The sequence below is a fragment of the Balaenoptera acutorostrata genome, chromosome 19, assembly GCF_949987535.1.
Source record: "Balaenoptera acutorostrata chromosome 19, mBalAcu1.1, whole genome shotgun sequence".
Classification (NCBI taxonomy): domain Eukaryota; kingdom Metazoa; phylum Chordata; class Mammalia; order Artiodactyla; family Balaenopteridae; genus Balaenoptera; species Balaenoptera acutorostrata.
In genome coordinates this window covers 28,794,929-28,810,864 of record NC_080082.1, presented here as the reverse complement: position 1 = coordinate 28,810,864, position 15,936 = coordinate 28,794,929, and the positions used below count along the sequence as shown (strand labels likewise).

Sequence of the window (15,936 nt, the reverse complement as noted above, 5' to 3'; positions counted from 1 at the left end):
TAATGCCAATAAGGTGACTGGACTAGTGGATTTCCTGTCTCCTGGCCCATTTTTTATTGTGTAATATTCGCAACCAGTAACACAGCCATTAGCATAGCCTCGAGCATGGTTGCTAACAAGTCCCCACCCGGCTCAGGAAGTAGCTTGTACCAATGCCTGTATTTCTCTTGGGGGTTTAGTTGAACCAGGTGTGTTTCGATGACGACGGCACCAGCTCCCCACAAGACAGGCTTACTCTCTCTCAGTTCCAGAAACAGTTGTTGGAAGACTACGGTAAGATACCCTGAACATAACTACCTTCCCTCTCTTGTCCAACTAAGGTCACTGCTTAGCTTTTTTCTGGGAAAATCCTTCATCTCTGAACTCTGTCTCTCCTTCAGAACCCTCTGGATCTTCAAAACACAACACAACAAAACAATGAGTTCAAATTTGGGTAGAGGCCACGCACATGGCCGTAAACAGAGTATGTGACTTACATGGTCGTTGACAGTACACTCTTTCCACTAGTTCTTTGAACTGTTCTGGCAGACGCTGGCTCAGGGAGAGACATAAGAGGACTTGGCTACTGCTTCCTCAGAGACCTCGCAGTGACTATATCTGAGCACAAACAAGGGAGAAATAGCTTTTCTTTTTTTCTTTCTCTCACTGTTTAAAAATTTGGGGAAGAAAAGGAGCTTCCAACTAGTGGTCTGCGGTGTTGAACGCAGATATCTGTGAATCTGAGTAAACCGAAGCTTTGAAATCATTCCTGTCATTATTGAGTGACTTTTATCAGGATAAAGGAGAGAAACAGCCCCTTTTGTATTCCGTTTTAAGGTCCTGAGCTCTGTTTCTCTCCCAACTAATGCAAGCAGTTTGGGTTTTACAACACAGCCCTCGCTCGCCAGTTGTTTTGTGAGGTCCAGAGGCCGTGGCAACAGGCCACGGCTGGAGTGGCGTCCACTGTGTCCAGAGCCCCCGCATCCATTCAGGCTCAGGCTGGTGCTTTTGTCCCGCCCAGCAAGTCCTTTGAGCACACAGGGCTTCTTCTGGGCTCGGGGCTGCCAGCAGAGGCCGGCTCCTTCTGAGTCAGCTTGACCTCCTCTCCCCGCGCAGGCGAGTCCCACTTCACGGTGAACCATCAGCCCTTCCTCTACTTCCAAGTGCTGTTCCTGACCGCGCAGTTCGAAGCTGCCATTGCCTTTCTCTTCCGCATGGAGCGGCTGCGCTGCCATGCTGTCCACGTGGCGCTGGTGCTCTTTGAGCTAAAGCTGCTTTTAAAATCCTCGGGACAGAGCGCTCAGCTCCGTGAGTATTTGTTGGCAGTGGCACATCCATAACACATCCCCCCATCGGGTGGCAGTGGACACATAGCTGCAGCCAGCAGGGATTTGGGCAAGTGGTACCAATCGCTTTAGAGTGTTGTAGACGGTTGGGCTTCTGGGATGATTAGTATGAGGGTTCTTGCCTTTCCCCCCTCCATTAGTATTCCCTGAGGTGTTTAATAGATAAAATGCTGTGCTAAGTGCTAGTTTTGTGGCCAGTGAGTCAGGTCGCCTGGAGGGTGGTGCAGGAGAAACAGTCCCTAGAGTCATGAGACTGGTTCCCATTAGGGCTCTAACTGGAGACATTGGAAGGCCCAGCCAGCCATCTTGTGTGCCTACCTGCATGGGGTGGGAGTCCGGGGAGGGAGAGAAGATACCTGTGCATGAATGGCTGCAGCTTCCTTAGTAGCACAGCAGACTCACTCCAGAGCACATGCCGTAATGGTCAGTTGTCACCATCTTTTCATTCAGAGACCAGCATACTAGTGATTTACTAAAAAAAATGCCACTTTCTCCAATCTGTACTTGGGACGAAATTGAGGACAGGGTGGTGAAGGGGACTGGCCTAAGCCCACACTGGCGAACATCGGCTGGGCTGCAGGAGTAGGTGCCGCCACGGGGTCTTTGGACTCAGTTCCCATAGCTCTCAGTTGCGTGGGTCAGAAGGGCAGTGTGGTTGTGACCAGTTCTGTCCCCGTTGGTGCAGTCAGCCATGAGCCTGGCGACCCTCCCTGCATGCGGAGGCTGAACTTCGTGCGGCTACTCATTCTCTACACCCGGAAGTTTGAATCCACGGACCCGAGAGAGGCCCTCCAGTACTTCTACTTCCTCAGGTTAGACTGGCTTTTGACCATTTACTTCAGCTGGTTTTGATTTCTGCCACTGTGAGAATGACAATTAGAGACCTTGGGGCCACACCAGAAACCAGGTTGATTTTTGTCCCCTTCTAGAGACGAGAAAGACAGTCAAGGAGAAAACATGTTTCTGCGTTGTGTGAGCGAGCTGGTGATAGAAAGTCGAGAGGTATGTCTGTTAACTTTTCTCCACGCCCCCATGATTTCCAGTGTACAAGTTCTCATGCTGATGTGATACTGGATGGTCACCTCAATATGAGTTTGGTGGATGTGGCTGGGGGCAGGGGAGTGTTAGAGTTTTCTTTGGTTTCTGACAATGAAAATGTTGATTCAGTCTCACTGTTCTCTAGTTTGTGCAAGACTTCTCCCACCTCCCCTATTCCTCTCTTGTCTTCAAAGAATTGTGGATTATGTGTATATCCTCGTCCAATAAACTGAGTAAACTTTTTTTTGTCTCTGCAGTTCGATATGATTCTTGGGAAACTAGAGAACGATGGAAGTAGAAAGGTGGGTTAAGTGCACCCCTAGAGGTATGTTAGTTTGCAGTTGGGGATTTATAATTGTCCAAAGAATACAGTTAGATTTTAGGATTCAAGGTACTGAAGATGAAAATCTGAATGAAGTTGCTTAGTTTTAAAAACAAAGAATGAAAATTACAGGCCCCAAATGATGACCTTGATTTTACATACATTTACATTTCTCCTTAAAATATGTAAATTTGTGGTTAGATAGTTTTTTTATTATGTTCAGAATACTCTTCTGTTCACACCTGCCATATTTTCAGCTGAGAAGGCTACATTTCTGCCATTCTTGGCTCACAAAATATGCAAGAAAGAAATTGGTTACCTACTGCACCTACTCTCCCCAGAGGGGAAAGTTACAAATGTACTTGACCTCTCTCAAAAGATAGTTTTTGAGGGCTCAGAACTCTACACTGACCCCAGAGATGCAGCTGCTCCCGTGAGCCTTAGCAGTTCCCTAAGACCCATCATGGCTCTTGGGCAGTGTAGAAGGGGCAGAGGCCCTGGTGTCAGACCCCTCCTGACCCACTCAGGCACTCTCCACATGCCTCTCTTAGGGACTCACTTTCCTCATTTGTAAAAATGGGTGGTTTAGAGCCAGCAGTCTCAAGATGACATCCCACTGCTCACACCATCCAGAAGAAGACCGGTGGCATTCTTCATTCAGAAGAAGACCAGTGGCAGTGCTGGTGACAGTGGCCATGCTTATGGAGCAGTGACAACTGCCAGGCCCCTGTGCTGAATGCTTGACATGTATTTTCTCACCTAATCATCACAAGAACCCAACACAGTGGGAACCGTCATCTGTTTTTCAAGGGACTTGGAAGTGGAGACAAGAGAGGTTATCTTCCTCAAGATCACACAGCTAGTAAGGAAGTGAGCTGGGATTTGAGCCCAGAGCCCGTGCTCTTCACTGATCTCCTGTGCTGCCAGGGTGGCGGAGCAGGTCACCCGACTTGGTCCAGGGCTGATGGAGAATCAGATGGCCAGTCAGACGTCACACAGTCTGCCCTCTCTCTTCGCGGTACCTCAAGCCTCTCTCATACTTTCTTGACCATTTGGTTGCTGTTGAGTGATGATGCAGATTTTTTTTTTTTTTTTTTAGTATCCTGACACCACTTGCCATATATTTTTTCAGGACTGGCTTTCTTTTGCCATCTGTCTTAGAAAACAAATTCAGAATCTTTCAGATACTTTCTCTGAGCCTCCTGGTATTTTCCCCCTAGTGCCTACTCATCAGCAAAATTAAAACCATTGATGATTTCACCGATTCTCTAGGTCATTTTGGAAAATTAGAAAGCACAGTCTTACTGGTGACTCCTCTGTGCTGCCTTTGAGTCTGCCCCTTCATGGGTAGTTTCCTTGGTCCTTTTCATATGTTTAATAGGACCTTATATCTTCAAGAAAGCAAGAGTCTAGCTGATGAAATATGTGCATTGCCCAGGGCAAGTATTTTCAGTTAAAGTAGTTTTCGGATCTCAGTTGCTTCTCTGTGCTTAAAATAACAGCTCTTTCCCCCCATTTCTCTCTTCCTCCCCTCCATAATTTGTCTTGTCAGCCTGGAGTCATAGATAAGTTTACTAGTGACACAAAGCCTATTATCAACAAAGTTGCTTCCGTGGCAGAAAATAAAGGACTGTTTGAAGAAGCAGCAAAGCTTTATGACCTTGCCAAGGTAAAATGTGCTCTTTTCTTTGTTCTGCACTTAATAGATCTATCGTCGGCCTTTTGGCATTAAATGCACAAACATTTCGATGGTGCCATTGTTGTACCCTCTCCCTGCTGAGGCATTTTCTCCTAGTGCTTCGGCAGTTAATAGTCCAGTCAGGGTGAAATTACCATTTTACAGAATTATTTCTGCCCATAAGGTCTTTCTGGCCAAACAAGAGTGACATATTGAAAGGCTGTCCCGCGGGCGCTGAGCAAAGTCTCCCTTGGCAGCAGAGGAAGCGCCCATCACGCTTGGGTGGTGAAGCTGCTGGTGAAGATGCCTGGTGCTCACCCTCCGGGCAGCCGCACACACGCTGTGACTGGTGTGTGTCAGGGAACAAAACCACAGCTGAGGGGTTCTGAGAGAACTGGAGGAAGTAGCTCTTTGTGAGAACATGCGGGGAATACCGGTGACTGTTAGGGCCTGAAGAAGAGTACATTCTCTCCTTTTATCAACTGACCAACGTGGGCAAAAAGAGGGTTATAATTCATTTTTCTTTTCATTTAAAAGTGTTTTGATTGAGGTCTAATTAAAAAGTAGAAAAATGTACACATATTCAGTGAACAGCTTGATGGGTTTCCCACAGGTATGTATCCGTGTCATCACCACCCAGATCAAGATACAGAACAAAAGTTCCCTCTTTGGTTTCGGTTATTTAGTTTTTTTCCTCTTACTGATTATTTTTAATTGATTCCTTTCTTAATTTAAAAAACCAAACAGAACGCTGACAAGGTGCTGGAGCTGATGAACAAACTGCTGAGCCCCGTCGTCCCCCAGATCAGCGCCCCGCAGTCCAACAAGGAGAGGCTGAAGAACATGGCGCTCTCCGTCGCGGAGCGGTAAGGCGGGGCTGGCTCCGGGGGGTGCCGGGGCTCCCAGCGCCCGCCCAGATGCATCTTCAGCTTTACCGTAGCATCAAAGAGTTCCCCAGCATGGCTCTACTGACTCACCCTCCCACCAGCACTGACAGTTTGAGAGTTCCTGTTCCCCCACGTCATAACCAACTGTCACTTGGCACTGTCACTTGGTAAACATTCTTGCCAAAAGGAAGGGTATGAAAGGGTATCTCAACATTTTAATCCTGTACATGAGGTTTAATTCTAGGCATTATACTCATCTATATGTCATTAGCAGCCATCTCAAAGGCATTTTGGAACAAAGCTAGTGATGGATGGATGGGGAAATTCTTAGAGGTGTAGTGGCCAATGTTTCAGAAGCTACCTTCCTCCCCATGAGTTCGAGGAGTTATCATACTTTAACCAGTGTAACTCCCAGGCTGGGGCAATAGTTGTCACTTTTTGTGCCCTCTGCAGATAAGCCCAATAAAGTGACCCAGTGAAAACTGGGTTGGAGATGCTTGCTGAGATGGGGCTGAGGCAAGAGAACTGTGCTTCACACAGAACATTTATAGGTGGATTTCTGTCAAACCTGCCATCAAATGCTTGGCCATTTCAAAAGAAACACTATTTTCCACTCCTTAGTTCACTTCATCTAGAGAGTTTAAGAGGTTTTGACATTTTTTAGATGCTATCCTCAAGTCATAGATTGCACAGAAATTCCTAATATACCCCCCTTCCTTCTTTTTTGTCCTGCAGGTATAGGGCTCAGGGAATCAGTGCAAATAAATTTGTGGACTCCACGTTCTATCTTCTGTTGGACTTGATCACCTTTTTTGACGAATATCACAGTGGGCATATTGACAGAGCCTTTGATGTAAGTTTCACGAGGGGTGTTTGAAGTGCAGGTTAATGTATGCCCTTGAAAAATCAAAACACTTCGTGAGATTCATTTAAAAGAAAGGAAATGTCACCAGTATGCCTGTTAAGTGAAGAAGGACAAGTATGATCCTGTGAATCTAAAAGGGATTTCTATGTTGCTCTTTTTTTCCTTTTTCTTTTTTCTCTTCCTTTCTTCTTTAGTCTAAAAACAGAGAGGTTTCTCAGAGTAATTTGAAATCTCTGAATTGTAAAACTGCCTCAGAAAACAAGGACAGGAATTGAGTCAGTCAGCAAGTTAGAATCAAAGCCTTTGAATGAGGGGATTAGCATTTCCTATTAGGAAGCCCACTATGAACGTGTTAGATGCTGACTATGTGTTTGAGGAGATGAAATGACTGTGATGGTTGTATCATATGGGACCGATGGGTTTTGTTTTAAATAGATAATTGATCGCTTGAAGCTGGTGCCCCTGAATCAGGAAAGTGTGGAAGAGAGAGTGGCTGCCTTCAGAAATTTCAGTGATGAGGTGAGTCCTTTTCTTCCTGAATTATAAAATTCTTTGTTCCCCCACTTCTACTGAAAGCTTTTGTTTTAACGTGCCAATAACTTTAACAGTCCTACTACAGTCACCATCCAGACTGAGTTTTCTAAGACGAGTCCAATTTCAGGTATCCTGGGCTGGTTTTTCTGTGAGTACACATATCCCCATCAGATTATTGTCTGAGTTCCTGACTCAGAAAATACGCTCGCTTTAGAGACCAGACATATTCTTGGGAGAAATAGGTTTCTTGTTGATCCTGTGGGATCTGGTTTGATTCTTTATTATGCACTTGTTCTAGAGGCTGTGTCAGTGCTTAACTCTGACCTTGTCTAAGTAGTTGCATTGGGTGCATGAAATATGCATCATGATTCACGTCCTTCTTTCCCTTCTCTGAACCATTTTGTCTCAAGAAGCAGGTGCAGTGACCATGGACTCAGTTATCAGCCCAAGAGCCCCAGAGCTACTGTCTCTCTGCAGGGTTTCTAGCATGTTGCCACTGCTTGGCCCAAGGGTGCTCAGCTGGGCTGCGCACTGGAATTGCTAGGAGACCTTTAAAAAAATCTTTGTGCCCAGGCCCAGAAATTCTGGTTTCCCTGATCTGAGCTGTAGCCCAGAACTTCCCTGGTTATTCCCATGTGCAGCTAGAGTAAGACTCTTCTCTAGAACCACAGGCACTGAGGGCCAGCTGCCTGGTTCCGGGATGTTCCTAACAGTGTTTCAATTTAAAACCATTCGTAAGCACATTCCTTTTATGAAAGCATGTTTCTGTTCTAGAGGAAGAAGGAAGGCCGGCTTCTGCACGTGTGGTGAGGCGGCTGCCTGCTGTGGTACACACAGTTCAGGAGGTCTTGCCTCTCGCCAGCCTTCCCTTCACATCTGCTGCAGTTCTACCCCTAGCCGCTCCTTCTTCTGTTGTTTCTTGCCCTCCCCTGGTTACATCATTCATTGTTTCATGGACTGAAGTGTTGTACCAGGGTCTGTCCTCATAGACACTCCCAAGGACTCTGCTCGGGCTGTGCTGGTCCCATGGAGACAGCCTGGTGGGTCTGAGACAGTGGGGAGTGGTGGGGACTGGAGAACCAGCGTGTGCGTCCCTGCCTACTGACATTCAAATGCAGGCTTTCGCTAATCACTCTTGCTGGCCACACGTAGTCGGCATGCTTTTTGCTCACTGCTCCTGCCTAGGAGGACTGGCATAAAGAAGGGAGCAGAAGAGTGACCTGCCTGACCTTCTGAGTAGCATCGCCTGAGCTTTGCTTTCATGCTTGACATTGCAATGCCATCAGCTCCTTTTTGGTGGCTGTGTGGCGCTCCACCTGGCAGCTGTGGAGATGTGATGTGACCAGGCCTTCCTGGAGCACTGCTCCCCCCTCCCCCAACCTGTGTTCGGCCCCAGGGCTTGGTTCTTTCTCCTTACTTCATGTGTGTCCCTCTGTGCAGGTCAGGCACAACCTCTCAGAAGTGCTTCTCGCCACCATGAACATCTTGTTCACACAGTTTAAGAGGCTCAAGGGGACAAGTCCATCGTCGGCATCCAGGCCCCAGCGAGTCATCGAGGACCGTGATTCTGTAAGATCCCAGCCAGATGGTTGGCCAGAACCATCGCTGAGAACCACCTTTCTGGTTTGCTGTTCATTGCACCTCATGAGACCACTGCTCATGACCCTAAATTGCTCGTTTCTTTACTATCTGGCAGCTGGGTAAAGTTTGTGTCGGGGGCTCCCGGAAGAAGTCGAACATTAATGGGGTTGCTACTCTTCTCAAGCTAAAAAACAAAGATGTGCCAAGTCAGTGAATATCACCTTTAAAAAAATCAAAATGCTAATTCATACCGATTCCACAAGAATTCCTGCCCATTTTTAAATAGAAGGTCATTTTATGAGTCTCAGTTCAGCACTTTCATGAAAACCATACTTACTTTTGGTCAACAATTTGGTGCAAACCCTTGTTTCTACTGTCATCTCACAGTGACTCCAGAGAGATACCTAGGACAGTCGTTATCCCCACTTTACAGTTGAGGGATCTGAGGCCTGGGTCAGGAGGCGTCTTGCTTTTGTGGGCCCCTCAGGTGGTAGGTGAAGGAGCCACGTCTGGAAGCCGGGTCTGTCTGACACCAGGGCCAGTGCCCTTTCCACTGCCTGTGGGGCCTCCGGCATTGCTTGGGTCACGTAGAGTCCAGGTAGATAGAACCCTGGGATTCCAACAGCATATGGTGTACGGTTGATTTGACAAAAGGGGAAAGAAAGGTGTTTGACCCAATTAAACCATTAAAACAGGCAGTGTTTTAGAATTACCTTTCCCTTAACATTTCCACTTAATGTTTGGTGAGTCTCTCAGTATGGTGTACAACAGCCATACCTGATTTTGGCAATCAAGAAACTAGAGCCGTGAAAATCTATCTCCCGCCTCCATGGATATCTGAGGGCTTTCTCCGCTATGACCCCTACAGGCATTGTCACTGTCAGAACCTCTGCCTCGTGAGTGATGGTGGGAATTTTCACCTTTAGCAGCATACATAGCAGTGCTCGGAAGTGGTCCTCCGACGTGGTAGGCCCATCCATGTGTGCACGAGAGGCAGCTGCAGGTCTGCCATCTGCCCTTGGACGGGCAAGAGCCTACATAGGAGATGTGCCAGCAGCGGGCTCGCTGTGCTGGGGCCTTGGCAGCAGTGCTGTTGTGAATACAACTACTGAAGTGGTGGGCGTTTCTGATACTCTCTGTACTGCTTACAAGTCAGAGCAGGGCTTGCTCACAGAGAGCAGAGCTGGTGGCCTGGCAGGTCCATTTTCCACATCCGAAGGGAACTGATTGAAGACCAGCTGGACTCACACACTGTGTGTTTTAGTCTCTCTTTTTTAGGCACTTAGTTTTTACATATGATGGATAAAGCCATTCTCCTGTCTTCCTCTTACCCACTGCTGTCCTTTGTAATGAAAGGAAGGGATGGGTGGAGTCGAGGAAAGACTTATGTGTAAAAGCTGCCTGCCCAAGAAGTGGCCTCATGGTTTAAGGTGCAGTGCTGCCAGGGAGTGGATGGGTCCCTTGGCCTGCATACCCCTAGAGCTTATGTAAAGTAGCTGCAAGTTAGGCAGGAGAGCCCATGCACATTTTTGCACTTTTAAAGAAAATCTGATGGATACTCTCATCATAAAGTAAATTTCTTTTGGTTTGGACGTTAATTAGGACCTTTACTTGCCAATTTACTTCACATATCAGGTAAAAGGCACTTACCTTTCAGTTTTCTTCTTGAATGGTCCTTAAGAAGCCTAGTAAGTGACCCTTGAATTTTTCTTAAAAATCTCATTACTGGTCCAAAAGATGTGTGTAGACCCTCCCTTTCTATTCCAGATATGGTTTCCTTTCCTGCTGGTATAAGCATCCAACACACCTCAATGTGGGGCAACCTGAAGCTGTTCTCTTACATTTCTTTATTCTTTATTCAATAATTTATCCGTTGGAAATTGGAGTGAAGGTTCCTATTTTTGTTGTTGGAAACACCTGAGTTTAAATCTTTTTCCTTCCTGGAGCAATCCAGGAATCTCATAAATATTGTTGCCTGAGAAAAGAGGGCCAAGCACTTTTGTCAGGAAGGAAGGAATGTAAGGAGTGAAAGGAAGGAAAGGGGAAGACACAGGAGAGGAAAGAGCTGGAATGGGCCTCACTTAGGCACGACTGTTGCCTCTGGTAGTGCAGGTGCTTCATGAGGGTCCTAGAAAGAAACTCAGGACCCCATGGTAACAGTTGGACAGAAACCAGCCAGGAGAGAGAGGCTCAGAGAAGTAGAGCAGGCAGTCTGAAGCACAGGGCCGTGTCAGCAGCTGGTCAGACGTGTCAGGCGAGGCAGCTTGCCCGGCACACCCATCCATCTTTTGCTAGGCAGAAGGGCTTTGGAACTGAGGCCCCGGCAACCGAGCTTTGCTAACTCTGCACCATGCTGGAGGAACATGATGGTGGAGGGTGAGGCTGTCATCCACCCACCAGGAATCTGCCCTGACCCCAAGGGGTAGAAAATGGAAGGCCGGGGTGGTGGTTCCCAGGACAGTGCCTTGACCCGGAAGTTAACTGGATTTCTTCTCTTCTTCCCCTTTCTCTCAGCAACTCCGCAGCCAAGCCCGAGCCCTGATTACCTTTGCTGGGATGATACCCTACCGGACATCTGGGGACACCAACGCGAGGCTGGTGCAGATGGAGGTCCTCATGAATTAAGTGCGATGCTCCAAGGGGCTCCTGGGGCTGCTCGCTGTCAGTACCTCAGGCGTGTGGGCCCGCCAGGGTGGGGGGAGTTTCTGGTTTTGTTTCTGTTGTGTTAGTTTTGTTTTGTTTTTTTGTATTATGTATTTTTGTCAACACCAATAAATTTCTTTGATTTGTATTTCTTTTCACATTCTTTTATTTTCATTGTTTTGTTTTTTTTTTCCTTTGAAATTTTGTTCAAATTTTTATTTGTGTGGGAGGAAATGTCTTCACTAGTGCTTGGGCCAGAAAATGATAGGCTTATATAGGCATCTGTGATTTGGTTAAAGTTGACCTTAAATGATTAAAAATTTACCCAAAATGAGCAAGGAAATGAAGCCTTTGGGAGTTGCTTTTATTAGATATAACATTCCCTGTAGCAGGGTCACAGTTTGTTTTTCACATTTTTATTTGAACGTGAAAGCCAGTCTCAGCCTTGGTAAGTTAAGATTTGTGTGTAAAATACCAAGCACTCCATGTCCTCTTCCCTCTTATCTCACCAAGGTGGGCCTTGGCGTCCGGGGGTCCAAGACCATCCTCCAAATTATTTGCTCTGATCCCAGGATTAATTGGTTTGCTGTTCTGTTGAAATCCCACTGGAGATGAAAACGTAGGCCGAGGAAACGATAGCCTAGTAAACGAACCTTGTTGGGGTCTCAACTGGAGCTCGAGGGAGGGCAAACGTGGCCCCTTCTCCCTCTGTAGCTGCAGCACTGCGAGGCGACTGCTTGGCCTTGTGTACTCTCCTCTTCAAGAGGACTTCTAAGCCCCCTTTTCCCTTCTCTGGTGTTTGGTTCTTCTGCTTGGACAGCCTCCCCTCTCCTTCCCTTTCCCACTCATGAAGCCAGTTGGCCGGGCCAGCTCATGGGTCTCATTACATTGGGCATCAGCACCGTGGGGGTGTGGTCCCTGAGCAGAGGTTGTCCCCCTTCATTGGCCCTGTTTCTCCCGAAGCTTTGGACTAAACTAGAGAGGACGTGAGGACGAGTGTTTGTTCCTGAATGGACCAACTGGGGCTACGAGAAATTGGGTATGGTCGGCTCTACTGGTTTTATGGACTGCTCCTGAGGCGGACTCTCCCAGGAGGATGTTAAGATCCCCAGAGTCTCCAAAGGTACTTTTTGCTTCTAGGGAGGAAACTCTCTCTTGTCACAGGGCATGGTTACCCTCACAATCCTCTGGTTGTAAAAATACTAACTGTTGCCTTTCCTTGTAGTAAAGAGCTAATAGATAGATAATGGGGCCATCTGCTGCTGTTCATCAGTTGGATCCCCTAATATCTATCAAGGATGTAGCCTAAGGGGCTGTCTCCCTCCTCTAGTCCCATCTATTCACCTTCAATTGGGCTTTACTAAGAAAGTCTCAGAAGGCAAGCACTGCAGGGGACTTGATTTAGCAAGTTGTGCCCAATTTATATGTGTTGATTATATTGTAAACAAAGCAAACAATTTGCTTTAACAGTGCCTTAAAAAGATTATTCTGAGGACTTTTCAAAAAGTGTGACTTAGGGTTCTGTTTTTTTTTTTTTTTTTTTGATACTAGATCTTGTAGATAGAAATATAACAGTGCCATAAAGGAGAGAAGGCTCAAGATGTTTAAATATGTATTTGCTCCCTGGCTCACCTCTTGTTCATCATTCTCACTGTGAGAATTAATTGTGAATTTGCCTTTCCTTGCGTCATGCAGTTCTGCCAGCTCCAAATAGGAGAGCTGCACGTGAGCCCTGCATAGGGGGATGAGGTCCTCTACCCTTGGACAGAAGGGAGAGGAAAGCTGCCCTGAAGGGGGAGCTGGGTGGAGTTGAGAGGAACGCAGTCCCTGGTTGGCACTTGAGAACTTGCGTAGCGAGAGACATTTATAGGAGAAATAAGGTAACTCGGTTCATACCAGAAGGGCTGGGGCAGGCTCATAGAGCAAACCCAGGGCTTGTCCTGTCGGCGGATTCTGTGGTAAAGCAAGGCCTGCTGGGTGCAGAGATGCAGGAGACATGAGGCCGAGTTTAGAAGGCCACAGCATCAACAGGTTCCCGTGTACTCATGGTTATAGCTTGTGCCCAGAAATCATGGTCCTGTGATAGCTTATTAGGTTAAAAGTCATCCTTAGCTCACTCAGTCAGGGAGCTAAATCCTTTCCCTTGATACTGGTCCATGATTTCACCATTTACCCAGAGAAACAGAGAGAAAGTGGCCCTGGGAGTCTTTCATCTTCCCAGGATGAGATTCCAATCTTTCTAACAAAATCAAGGGTACTTGGAGGCTGACAGGGTCAGTGCCTGCCTCTGAGTGGCTCATAATAAACTCACTGAGACACTCAGAGGGACGTACTGACTTGATCTGAGTCCCTTTCAGGGGCCTAGGGATTTGATTGCATGGACTCTGTTCCTTTGATTTTTTTTTTTTTTTTTTTTTTTAAACAGCCGTGGCCGCCTAACTTCTAAGGGAAAACAAGTGGAACTAGTGAGCTCTAAGAGCGAATCCTTTGGTTTTATCACTCCTGAGCTGGACGCGTTCATCAAAGAGCAGGAGATGCCCATGCACACTGAAGCCAGAATGTAGGCCCTGCTCCTGCCCTCCAAGAACTTACAGTCTAATTAGGGACTTGTAATGGCAGTAGAGCAGCCACTATTGTTATTCTTTTGATGAATCATTTAAATTCTAGGGTTTAGGTTACTTGAAGAACAGTACTATAGACTTTCCCACAGAATCCCGCACTTGCTGATATAGAGGAAAAAAAAATGGAGGAGCATTTACTCTTTGGATTCTCACCCCTGCCCGCTCTGTTTGAGTGAACTGTTTTGGCCAAAGCTTTAATACTCAATTTAACCATAACGTGCAGATGTGCCAACGTCCTACTGCTGCTTTACACTGATCCCCACAATCATTGTTTCTCCATTAGGCATCTGAACCTTTGTCTAGCTCATTAGGTAGTTCACATCACTGCCACATTTCCATCATGCCACTCAGGAAGTGACTCGGGCATGCCGAACGCTGAATAAAACCCCAAGCTGGGGCATTGTCCCAGGCCCACCAGAGTGCTGGCAGGCCCCAGCCTGCCTGGACTCTCACTTAGCCTCAGTCAGTCATAGAGATTGACTGAGCCCTGTGTCCAGCAAATTGGGAGAAAACGTTATAAAATTCCTCATGGAGATGTGCACTTTATGGTATTGTTCAAGATGCTCATTTTATATCAGTAAAAAAAGGCTTTTGTGCCTGCATTTCAGGAATATCAGGAAGAAGTCAGCAACTCATTAAACGGAAATTGTGTAGCTCCCTGCAGGAAAATGAGGCTGTTTTGAGGTCCTGGATGGTCCCCCGTTCTTCATTCTTTGTAGGTTGAATTCAGAAGTCACCTATCTCCGGCCCATCTTCTGCCATCTTCATAGTATACTAGTATCCCTCACAGGACAGGGACACTAGGGAAATAAATGTCTTGCCACTTGTTTCTAACTAAAATGGTTGGTGGAAAAAAGCTTAGAACCACTAACTAAAATGTTTCCAAAATTATTTTCAAATGATCTGTGCTTCTCCTTGCCTTGTTATACGTGTAACTGTTGTGACTGGCTGTAGCTCAGGGAGGGCCTGCCTAAACAGGCCTGGTGTGTTGATGTGTCAGCCTAAGTTCAGTTCAGCAGCTACAGTCCTGCATGTGCTGGGCTGTGCTAGGTAGCTGGAGATAGCCAGGGTCACCAAGTCCCCATCCCAGAGTTGTTCAGAAGTCTAAGTGGGCTCTTTCTTTCCTTTTTTTGCCAGGATCATCTAAGTGGAAATACTGTTGGTTTTAAGTGGCTAACCCAGGAAGGGAGGAAAATTTTTTGTCCTAATCTTGATTTTTGAAATAGCTTCAGTGTGCCCTCTCCTAGGTATCTAGCCCACGATGGCTTGCTCAGCAAAGGTTTGAATGAGCAGATTCTTTGCTTCGGCCTCCTGTGCCAGGCCCCTCCCCACATCCTCTGTACCAGCTCCACATGCCTGGATTCAGACTTAGGGGCCTTTAACAGGCATTCAGTCTGAAAGAAGGTAGAGGGGAGTGTCTCCTGGGGTTAGATAAAACAGGACTGATCCTTCAAAGAAGGAAACTTGCAGAGCTGCACGGTCTGCAGGGAAACATTGAGAAGAAGGGGGTGGACATTTGATTTACTGTTAACAATGATAAAGGCCAGATCTTTAAAAAAAAATAAAAGGTTGAGGGGCTGGCAGAAACCCAGCATTGCATATTGGCATACTCTATATGCCCTGTTGCCTTTGCCCTTGGGGTCCTTGAGAATCTATTTCTTAGGATGGGGAGGGCAAAAGAGTTTGCCTCAGACAGTGGCTTCTGTTTGAACAGGAAAGAGGGGAGCCCGTGATCCCAGAGGGGACTTCTAACAGAGAAGCAGACATACTGTAGCCTCTTGGCTGGCCGCAGCAGAGCGGGCCTAGGCAGGCTCTCAGGTGGCATCCAGGGCTGCACGGCCTGCAGCTAAGGCCCCTTCATCTGCCCCAGATTTAGCAAATAAAAATACAGGACACCTGGTTAAATTTGAATTTCAGATAAACAGTGAATAAGTTCTTAGTATAAGTTTGTCCCAGTTTTTTCTGGCTGCCTTATTCAGGCTGGCCTCTGCTGGCATCTGCTGCGTAGAGGGTTCCAGGCTTGACACAGGCTGCCAGGAGCTCTCCAGCTACATTGGATTACCCTGATTTGTTGCACTGTTTGTGCCTCTGTGGGCAGCGGAAATGACAGTGAGATATGAAGTCACTGGAGAGAGGGCAGTAAGGGGAATTCAGTTCTGAAGAGCCAGGCAGGCTGACTGAGTTGGATGAGTGTGGGCCCCCGTTGTCCTCAGCTGCTAGCTTCTACTGGGTATTTTTCCGTCAGGAATTTCAAATGTGTATTTTATAAAGAGAGCAACGAAGCAAAGTGCAGGCTTTTCTCACTTGATCAGTAACTTTGATTAGAGATGTAGCAGGGGAGAATTCTTTGCTTTGTTTGGTTGACTGATTATTTTCCTTTCATCTTTGCTTTGCTGACGTTGTCGCTCTGTGTGCTATTTGTGGGGAGAAGGGAGAGGGTGG

General features: G+C 46.9%; 1 protein-coding gene across 2 annotated transcripts in view; it reads left to right on the top strand.

The window, feature by feature from the left end:
- Positions 1–11,021, top strand: part of NUP93 (nucleoporin 93) — a 105,091-nt gene extending 94,070 nt beyond the window's left edge. For both annotated transcript variants that reach the window (XM_057534761.1, XM_057534760.1), the window contains exons 12-22: positions 180–273; positions 1,096–1,287; positions 2,011–2,137; positions 2,255–2,327; positions 2,621–2,665; positions 4,238–4,354; positions 5,111–5,229; positions 5,986–6,103; positions 6,551–6,634; positions 8,090–8,218; positions 10,745–11,021. In XM_057534761.1, coding sequence (XP_057390744.1) covers positions 180–273; positions 1,096–1,287; positions 2,011–2,137; positions 2,255–2,327; positions 2,621–2,665; positions 4,238–4,354; positions 5,111–5,229; positions 5,986–6,103; positions 6,551–6,634; positions 8,090–8,218; positions 10,745–10,855 — 1,209 coding nt within the window. In that variant the 3' untranslated portion in view covers positions 10,856–11,021. The remainder of the gene's footprint in view (positions 1–179; positions 274–1,095; positions 1,288–2,010; positions 2,138–2,254; positions 2,328–2,620; positions 2,666–4,237; positions 4,355–5,110; positions 5,230–5,985; positions 6,104–6,550; positions 6,635–8,089; positions 8,219–10,744) is intronic.
- Positions 11,022–15,936: the final 4,915 nt, after the last annotated feature.